The sequence below is a fragment of the Octodon degus genome, unplaced genomic scaffold (genome assembly GCF_000260255.1).
Source record: "Octodon degus isolate 3935 unplaced genomic scaffold, OctDeg1.0 scaffold00010, whole genome shotgun sequence".
NCBI lineage: Eukaryota > Metazoa > Chordata > Mammalia > Rodentia > Octodontidae > Octodon > Octodon degus.
In genome coordinates this window covers 16,228,162-16,238,500 of record NW_004524586.1, presented here as the reverse complement: position 1 = coordinate 16,238,500, position 10,339 = coordinate 16,228,162, and the positions used below count along the sequence as shown (strand labels likewise).

At 44.1% G+C, this 10,339-nt stretch overlaps 1 protein-coding gene across 2 annotated transcripts in view; it reads left to right on the top strand.

Moving 5' to 3' along the window:
• Nucleotides 1–10,339, top strand: part of Dock1 (dedicator of cytokinesis 1) — a 542,363-nt gene that overhangs the window by 425,732 nt on the left and 106,292 nt on the right. For both annotated transcript variants that reach the window (XM_004625582.2, XM_012513454.2), the window contains exons 30-31: nt 3,666–3,744; nt 6,014–6,114. In XM_004625582.2, coding sequence (XP_004625639.1) covers nt 3,666–3,744; nt 6,014–6,114 — 180 coding nt within the window. The remainder of the gene's footprint in view (nt 1–3,665; nt 3,745–6,013; nt 6,115–10,339) is intronic.

The window sequence follows — 10,339 nt, the reverse complement described above, 5'->3', positions numbered from 1 at the left end:
GTTTTTGGTTTGTTTTGCTGGTAGGAAGTCCTGGACACACACCCTGTCTTAGATCTGTGAATAAAACTTATCAACTAAAGGTTTCTTTGCGCACAGCATTTCAGAATATGCACAGTGGCATATTTTAGGTGCACTGGGACACTCTTATATTTAAAAGATGATTCTTGCCTTCAAGGAACAAGCACCTAAGAAGAGAAAGAGAAGGAAGGAATGAGCTCTGGAGGTCAGGAGAGAGAAGGAACAATGCTCAGCCACAGATACAAAAGCTTGGAAAGTTCTCTAACAAGAATCTAAAAAGAGCTGAACCCACCATAGAAAATCCTTATAAACTGCAGAGGTTCCCAGAGAGCAAGAGGCTTCTAGATACTCTGACATCCCTGTGCCCTCTAGCTGGGGTTGAACCCGATCTTCAGGCAAATCCATCCATCCATCCATCCGTTCATCCTTCATTTGTTCCTGTGACAGTTACCTAGTAAGCATGTACCTTTTTCCAGGTGCTGAGTGGGCATTGAGGGCACTTGGAAAACAGCATGACTACTGCCTTTGAGATCCCTACCATTTGTACACAGTCTGGAGGGCTTTCCTAACTCTCAGCCAACTCCACCATTGCCCAGCTCAGATAAGCTATCAGGAATGCAGAGGGAAGCCCATTCACACCCCACCATCCTTCCAATTGCCTGCATGAACACTGATTGCGATCTTGCTGTGTGGAGCTCAGCAGGATCTCTTAATTTAGGTCTAGTATGATATCCTGTCTTTCATCCAATTGCGTGACTTGGCTTCTGGTCCTTTTTGTATTCCTCTGCTTCTGAAAGGAAATTGTGATGCAGACGCTTCTAATATGATTCTTTTATGTTCTCTGGTTTGACACTTATTAGAAATAACTTCTGAATTATATCAAATAATAGATATTCTTATCTAAAAGTTAGTCTCTGTTTATATTTCTTTTTGCCTAGTTAGCTAATTGATTTATCTTCAAGTGGACTGGGGGGAATATCGAGGTTTTTAATCCCATCAAGTGTAAACGGTAGGATATTATTTATGTGTTGCGTGGATGGTTTTATGCAAGTGATGCCACTCTAACACATCGAGCCTGAGCTCCGTCTGATCTTTGTTTACTGCATTGATTATGGTTTTTATTTGATCTTTCCTTTAGTTTTCTACATGCAACTTGCATTCTGTGTTATTTGTTTTTTGTCCTGGCTTTTTAAAAAATTTATAGAGAATCTAAATTATAGAATCTATCTCTCGGCACTGCTCTTTCTCGGTTGACAGTTCATTAAAAAGTTTTTTGTTCAGCCTTCATATTATTCCAGCATGACATGTTTTTGAAAAAGTCATTTTGAGAAATATCTTTATTTAACTAGCTGAAATTGCTCCAGAGCTTAATTAGAAGTAGCATATTGCAACTGTTTGGGTGCTATCTTGAGGCAAAATAATTACTGTGTAATAATAACGCATATTCTAGTAAAGTTGTCATTATTGTCATAGAAGTCTAGAAACTGTCTTCTTTGAGCTCAGAAGGACCCTTGGGTACTCTTGTAAGCAGCCAAGTTCTAAAGCTCAAGGAAAAAAATTAAAAATTGTCCAGGCCACGAGCTCAGTGTGCTTGAGTCTCGTGGGCGCCCACCCTGCCCTAGCAGTAAGTTGCTGCGCTCTCCTGGCGGGTGGGGCAGGCGGTACAGTGCACATCCCAGGGGCTCTCTGCATGCAGTTGCCTGGGGAGAAAAGGAGACTGTCTTCTCTTTGACCTCATGTCCTTTCTTTAAAAGGTTCAGCGTGGCCTGGTAGAACATAGGGCATGTCCTGAATTGCATCTGGAGTCTTACATCCTGGGTCTTATGGTCAGAATGCCAACTGTCATATGTCCTTTATTTTTATTTTTATTTTTTTAAGTCAATTGCGGGGCTGGCCAAATAGCTTAACAGATTAAAGTGCCTGTTTAGGCAGACTCAGGGACTGGGATTTGATCCCCTGAGTGCTGTGCTGGCCCTGTCCCCCAACTCCCTGGGGGCGGAGCTCACTGAGACAGCAAATGAGACTGGATGTGGTGGCGGACATGCCTATAATCCCAGTGCTTGAGAGGCTGAAATCAGGAGGATCACTAGGAGTCTGATCTGTATAGTGAGACCCTGTAGACCCTGTACTAAATATAGTTTTTTTAAAAAAAAAACAATTACAAAGTTCAACCAGAGCTATTTTTCAGACTTAATTGAGTGACCTATATTTGCGAAACCTAGCAGTCCTGTGGCTGATGAATGCTGCTGCCCAATCTTGGCTGCTAGTTAATGGATAAAACAGTGATCTCCATGGCCCTCCATTAGGAGTTACTTAAAAACACTAATTCCTCCATGATGATTGTATTTTAAGGTCTGCAGGAAAGAGCTCTGCAACTTCTGTAGCTGAGATGGCAAATTGTAGCTTGGGCTCTGTGGCCCACCTGGGTGGATCCTGCCTCCTGCTGGTGGGCTTCCCGATGAAGTCTGTAGGTCCCTTTTCTTAGAGGTGTGTGCAGACAAAGTGTGAGAGAAACCACAGTGACAGTAGGCGTTGGTGGGAGATGCCCGAGGCCAGTGCTGATGGAGTCCTCTCTGTGGCCCCAGGCAGCACATCCCTTCCTTCCCTCTCCCAGAGTCACTAGCCTTTAGCAGCTCCAGGATGGCAGGATACGCCAACTTCTCTGGGTGTGCTTAGCTAAAGAGATCATGTTGTCAGATAGCAGAAGTTACCATGAAGTAACCTAGATTCTCCTTGTACTCCAGGCTGCTTCCTGCTGTCTTAGGAGGGAAGTGTAATTAAGTTTATTGTCTGTGACCTAATGCTAATTCCTCTTGCATGCTTGCCTTGTACAAAGGAGAGACCAATTTACAGCGAAGGGGCTGGACAGCTCTTTATGATTGTCCACACTTTCAAAAGTTATAAAACAAATCTAAGTGAACCAGCTTGAGATAGTACTCTGGAGCCATTTTGGGACAGCCCAAATTATATATTTCCTCATGGAAAAGTAATACCAAGGAATTGAGGAAGGTTATTAAAATTGTATAATACCAATGAATAAAATAATTAAAATCCCTGCTAAAATTGTGTTCAGATCACTTTTGTATCAGCTAAAACTTTTTAATTTTCTTTTAACAAGTACAGTGTGATCAAAATTAACATATGGAGCATGGGTCAAATGATATAAATTAAGCGATAATTCTAAATATAGTAATACTGAACCAAAACATCCCAAGACTACAAACCTTATATGTTAAGGGTGTTTTCAAATTCATAACTTCAACAGCTAAACAAAGATAATTTAATCATGTAGCATTAAGACATTTCAACTTTAGGGCAGGATTGTATTTGTACATTTTCTTTCTCTTTTTTAATGAGATTTTCTTTTTTCTTTTTAGTGATACTATGCAAATGTTACTTTCAGGAGATATTATTTTGGTCTGTTTTCTTCATTTTGCTTGTGCTGATTTCCATGATTAGTTTGGAGAATATGTGCTCTAATTCTATGAGTTTCTCATAAGCAAAACCTCCCAATTTCACACAGGACAGGAGACTTCACTTGATCTATAAACCCCAGACAATCTAGGGTTGTAGCTCATTGAAATGCCAAGCTCACAAAGGTGCCAGAGCCTAATGTATAATTATGTTATTTTCTCTTGATCTTTCAGAGTCTTCCTGAGAGCGATTAATCAGTATGCAGATATGCTGAACAAGAAATTTTTGGATCAGGCCAATTTTGAGCTGCAGGTAAGACAAGAGGCAGACACATCTTTTGTGGGGGCATCATGATGAAAACAAACGGCCAGTGAGCACAAGTAGTTTATTTCTAATCTTCAAACTTAATTGGCCTCCCATCTGAGGTGCAGAAATGGAATTTACAATATGTATTGTTGGAACCAAGGAGGGAATTATGCCTATGGGGTGTTTGCTCAATTTAGCAAGTTAGGAGATGGAGCTATTTCTGAGAGAAATGACTGAATCAGAGTGACAAGGAGGGACTCTCCAAGCAGGGAGGCTACTTGACCCAGTGTATGGAGCTGCCACGCTTGTCTCAGTCCTAAGGCATAGAGCGGAAGGGTCATTGGAGAAGTTGGCTTGCTTCACTGAGCTCAGCTTGCTTTTGGAACTGTTTTCCCCTGATAACTCCACAGGCTTTGTGCTACTTATAATGTGCCTAGACCCAAAAACATCATGAGGTGGATCATCAGTTTCAGAAATGCCTTGTCAGTGAGTGCAAAGTATGTATGTGTGTGTGTGTGCTCGTGCGTGCACGCATGTGTGCATGTGTGTGGCGTCTCCATAAGGATTGATTTTTGCCTGGCTTGATTTGTATGCCTCGTGCATTGGGGAGATGTGCCTCTTGCTTCATTGTACTCTGGAGGAATACCTGCTAATAATGTTTTTATTTGTCATTATTATTACTTAGAATGTTTTACTGAAGTTTGGAAATAAAAAGGAATCATCCGGGTGCTAACAGGATATTTGTTTCCCGGGTAGGATTGTTCTCTGAGAAGAAGCTTTTTCTCACAAGTTGCATCTGTAGGTTCTTCTTTCCCAGTGACCTGAAGCGCCATCCTTGGCATCATTGCAATACACATGTGTCTGTCCAATTTCTGTGTTACCACTATAGTGACCAAGGGTACAGCTTTGTGCCAGTGGGGAGTGTCAGTATTTCTGTTCAGGTTGTACTACAGAATTAGCCTGGCCAGTTTTGTGTGCTTTCTCTTTCATAACAAGTTTAAAATCAAGTAATTGGGTTTGTTTTTTGAAAGCATGTTGCTTGTATTTAACTGAATTCTACTGCGCTTATCCATGAATCCTGGGGGAGACCTTATACTATTGTAAGAATCTTATGTTGTCTCCTGTTGTTTGAGGACAGGTTGGCAAGAGTCATGGTCACACCGCGAGCGCTTCTGGCTCTGATAATCCTGGTCCTATACATGAAAAGAAGGACTAAGGAGTTAGTGACTCTCAGGAGTTATTTAAACACTTGTGTGTTGTTGCTGGTGGTGTGCTTACAGACAACATGTATAAATTAAAACACGTTCTGGCACCATAAAGCCATGGGTGTCACCCTATTTGTGACCCTGTGATTCTCAAAGTGCAGCTGACACTGGCCAGTGATTGCCAGTGTGTTGGTGATAAAGACGTACATGAAAAGAGTTAGTTCCAAAATGAAAAGCCAAAGGACCACTTGCATTGTTTGGACTGGATTCACCTATTTACAAAGAAAAGACCAAAAGAGAAAGTACCTTTCTGGGCAGTGATGGAATATGCTCTGTGAGGTTCGGGGACCTGGCCAGCTTCGCCTGTTATCTGTAGTTGGCGGCAAAGCTCAGTCTGCTGTGCAGGATGAGGCTACAGCACATTCTGAGTAGTCCCAGAAGGATCAAAGTTGCTTTTGTGTTGCAGTAGAAAGGGCCAGTTTCTAATTGGGTTGGATAAACGGAGCCCAGCACACCCCTGTGTCTTGTGGACACTCTTAAATTTTCATGTCCCTCGCAGGTAAATAAATATAGATCCAGTAATGTCATCACCTTACTTTTATATAACTTGTTGCAGCTGTCTCATTTGATTATCATCCCTGGTTAGTGAATGAGAAAGCTGACATCAATGTCTTTTAAATGACATTCTGTCTTACCACTCATAGTCCATATGGTACACGACACCTGTGCATGCCTATGTATATGAATATGTATTGCTTTGATCCTTCCAGAAAGCCTCTAAGGTGCTATTGAAACTCTGGTCTTCTCATTAAGGAATCTGAGGCACTGAGAGGGCTTAGATTAATTGTGCTTGTGGACTGCATAGCCAGGATTTGCATACATGTACCACGGAGTCCTGTGCTTACCTACCCCTAAACCATACTGAAGGGATTGGTTAGCAGTTCTTTGGGTTTGAAAAAGATTTTTTTTTTTTTCAGAACTATGTCAAACGGATGATAAATGCCCCAGAGCCCTTTTGAATCATGTATTAAGCTGTAAAACAACTGTGCATCTTGTTTCTTGGTTTTCAGCTATGGAACAACTACTTTCACCTGGCTGTTGCTTTCCTCACTCAAGAGTCCTTGCAACTGGAGAATTTTTCAAGTGCCAAGAGAGCCAAAATCCTGAACAAGTAAGTCCTCGTCCAGCTCTAAAACTGCAGGAGCCCTCAACTGTATGAACATGATTTTCATCTCATCTCTAAGCCAATGATATGCAGACTGAGATGTAATCACAGTGTAATGGAAGGGTGTACTAGAATCAGGAATTGGGCATTGCCTTTTCTAGCCCATGGTCTAAAATCGCAGGATTCACCCTGGTAGGTTCAATGTTAGTTCAAGCCAATACGATTAGCACAAGGCAAAACTTTGAGGTTTTGGAGACAGTGACTTTCCCTGTGCGCTACTCTGGTGTCACTCCACGTGTGGTTAACTTTATTGCTTAATTCTCCAGTTTTGCTCCCTGAGAAGAGGCACCTGATGAAAGCCACTGGCACCATTGGGATCGCGCAACCGCTCCCAGTGGCCTTTGAGTTATTAGTGGTTTCTTTGTTGGCAGCAAACAACCCCTGTCTTCTTTCAGGTAGGAAACTTAAGGGAACCCAGTGGGTTCCTCCCTGTGTTGATGATGCAGGCAAACATCACTGCAACTGCAGGAAGGCCAAGGCCCTTGCCCTGCGCCGGGGGCTCTGTCTGCTCAGTTTGCATCTTAGCCTGCTCCTGCTCCATTATCAAGGAAAAGAGTTGTTTTCAAGTTTCCTACCCACATGTGGGTGTTCTGAGGCCAAAGCTCTTCTATTTTTGCCTCAGTTTCACCAGTTTTCCCTTGCTGTGAGTGTTCCCCTCACCTTCAGTAACAAGGATTGAATTTAGGACCGTGTGCTTGCCCGGCTAGCGCTCATGCTGCTGAGCTATCTCCCAGGCCCTGAGTGTCCCTTTCATGGATACTATTGTTAAGAGTTCTGAGCTGGCGCCATCCTTGCCAGGTCATTGTATTTTTAGCTGCCCTGCAGTATCCTAGCTGCGCCAGGGCTCTGGTGAGTCCCTGCCATTCCAAGGTTAGGGAGGCAGCTGTAGAAGATGGCAGTTGTTCAGCCTTCTTCTTTTTTTTTTTTTTTTTTTTTTTTTTTGAGTGTTTATTTTCCCGGCAGGGCGAATGGAAAGCACATTGGCTTAGGAGAGTCAGATGTATTTTAGTAAGCAATATGATGCGCTTATACTGTGTGCCTTTAATCTTCTAAGCTTTTTGCATGTGTATACAATAAAAAGCAAAGCTACTCATGAATACTTCTTATCATCTGTATTTTCCAAGTGAACGTGGTGAACTTCAGGTTGCTCACATCATTGGCCAGAGCAGCTCGGAGCCCAAGGTTTTCACGTGTGGTCCTCTTGAGACCTGCAGGCATTTGCTCTGTACCTGTCTCATGGCATTTCAGCTTTCACTGGCCAGCTTCCCTTCACACCCCTCCCACGAGCTGGGCAGCTGCGTTCTGAGAGCCACCACGTAGGCAATGGATGTTGTACAGAAGATAGCAGTGCGCCAGCCAAGCTGAGTGTAGTGCAGGCTGAGTATGTAGACAGCTAGCGCAGTGCACTTCCTCAGAGCCTACCCAGGGCTTTTCCCTTACCATGACCCATAGCATCCAGAACTGGGCTTTTCCAGGCTGAACTTTCTACAGACTGACCCAACATGGAGCTTTTGCTTCTGCACATTCACATGTCCTCAAGCCCAGGATGAAAATGATTCTCACTGTCCTTGCAGCTGTGCTCTTGTGTGGGAAATTGCTGTCATAGAGACGCTCAGCATTCAGTACACACCAAACACCACACAGTGTGGCCCACGTGGGGTGGTGAGAGCTACAGATCCTTGTACACATCCCACAGAGGGAAAGCTCAGCCTGAGCTGCGGGTCATGGCCCGCACAGGCTCTGCCTACCAAGGGGCGACACCAAGATTCCGGTTTAGCGTCAGCTGACTCCTCATCCCATTTGTTGCCAGGCACCTGCACTTCCTACCTGTAGAGGTGCCTGTGGGAAAAAAGAGGAGCATTATAGCTGGAAACCTTTCTCCAAGAGCTGGTGAGCCCCTGTGACATGCAGCACTCTCCAGCCAGGGAAGGGGGCTCTGCGGTGGGCCCTCCTCCTCCTGCTGCGCCAACAGCCTGAGCCAAAGTGGTGTCAGCAGATGTACTAACCGTGCAGTGCCCCTCCTTGGCCTACAGAGAAATGTTCACTTCCCAGATGGTGATGTGGATTCGGAAGCTTCAAAGCCAAAGAAAACTAAACAAACCAGCTGGTATCTGCCTTTCCAGAGCTGGCCAGCGTACTGTGTGGTCAGGTGTAGTCTTGGCACTAAGGACAGAGACAGAAAAAGTAAATTTCATGATGAAGACATTTATGGTTTAGTGGGACAAGTAGAGAAGTGAAAGTAAGGAGTGGAGTGGAGTGAAAGTGGGAGGTGACCAGCTCTTTGGCAGCTGGGAGATGGGCTGAGAGCACTCAGCCTGCCTCCTGGGAGAGGACACTTCATGACTGGGAGAGGAAGGACTATGGGCATTGATCCCATGAGTTGGAGCCATTAGAGCCACATGCTGGATTTGTGTGTGGAGCATTCTGCACTCGTTTAACTTTGTTGTGTTATAGTCTTAAGACTGTCTCCATGGAGTCATGAATCCAGCCATGGTCATGAGTGGGCATCCTGTACCACCAGGCAGCTCCTCACCTCTGTGTGGTCTGCAGCATTGTGGCTCTCAGCTGTAGAAATTTCTCCTATCAGAAGACCTGCCCATTTATCTCTCCTATTTAGTGTTCTGTCCTCCTGGGGATAGAGATCAAGGGACAGGTAGGTTACCCATTCCACAGCATTCCCAGAAGTACCCATGACTCACATAAAAGAATGGGCCATCCCACACAGAGAGCTGATTAGATCAAACCCAAATCTAGTACAAGATTTTCCAGTGAGCTACAAAATAAACACCTCTAGAAATCAAAGTGTGTAAGAAGAAAACATAGCTAGCTCAACCTTCACACATCCTTGATGCCGAGGACTCAAAAGGCGGGACAGTTAGCCTCAGAATGCTAAGTCTGGCCGTCACTCCTCCCTCCCACCGTCCCCAGGCCCATTACATTATTGGGGCTCAGGAAATACGAGTACAGTAGAGAAGAGCTGACTTGATTAGCAGCCAACTTGATGATTTCAGTATGCATGCTACTGTCTGTGCTCTTGTAGGACAGCGTGGCCAAGGCATATCTGTCTTCAGGACTTCGTTCCTGAAGAGAAGAGGAAGGAAGGTTCACGGCTGAGCTTAAGGGACCCTTTTAGAATGTTCAGGGCAGGAAGGTAGAGGTTCAGTGACAAAAATGCAGCCCTGTATCTGAACTATGTACACATCATGCGTGTGCACGCACACACACACACACACACACACACCCTTTCTCCCCCATGAGTACCTAGATTATTTTCCTTTTTGAAAAAATACTGTTAAAAAGTCTGACCATATCAAAACATCTCCATTTCACCAAGCACCGAGGTCCAGAATGCCTTGAGTGTTAAGTTAAACTGCAGGCTTGACTTTTTACAGAAGCTAAAAATGTGCTGTGACAAGCCCCATTTTGCAATGTGACCTAATCAGGAGCTATGATTCTATATTACAGATCATAACAGGAAATGTGATCAATTTAATTTGTGTTTGTGCTAATTATTTTTTCAAGAGGCTTAAATTATTCAAAACAAATTCACTTTAGGAATTAGAAGGGGACCTAGGGAGACAGATTTCATAAGCAGTAACTCTGTGCCAGCTTCATGTTGGCAAAACTAATTAAGTGTCCCACATGCCATGGGAGTGATGTGTCCGGTGGGGATGGTAAGGCTTGGTGCAGACAGGTCAGCCCTGGGTCTAACAAGGTTTACTGCTGTTGACCCCATGTGGTCCTGTCCACTTTCACCTCCCCAAGAAAATACCATCTTTCCCATGAAAACCAAAATGCCTTACTCTGCGTATTAGGTTCCTCCTTGTCTCTCGCTGCTCTTCTCTCCCTCTTATTTGCTTGCCTTCCATCACTCACCTAAGGTATGGCCAGGTCAAAAGGCACTAAACTGGGCCTGGGGTGTCCTTCATCCTCTTTGCTGTCTCCAAGTCTTTTAAAAGTGCTATCCTTTTCTCTCTGTATCTTAGCCCATTTCTCTCTGTATTGCTATAACAAAGCACCTTGGCCTGTGTACTTTATAAAGAAAAGAGGCTCATTTTGGCTTATGATCTTGGAGGTGAGAAATTTCACCTGGGGCATCAGCATTTGCTTGGCTTCCGGTGACAGTCTTGTGCTGCCTGGTATAGAAGAGGGAAATGGAGATGGGGTGCTT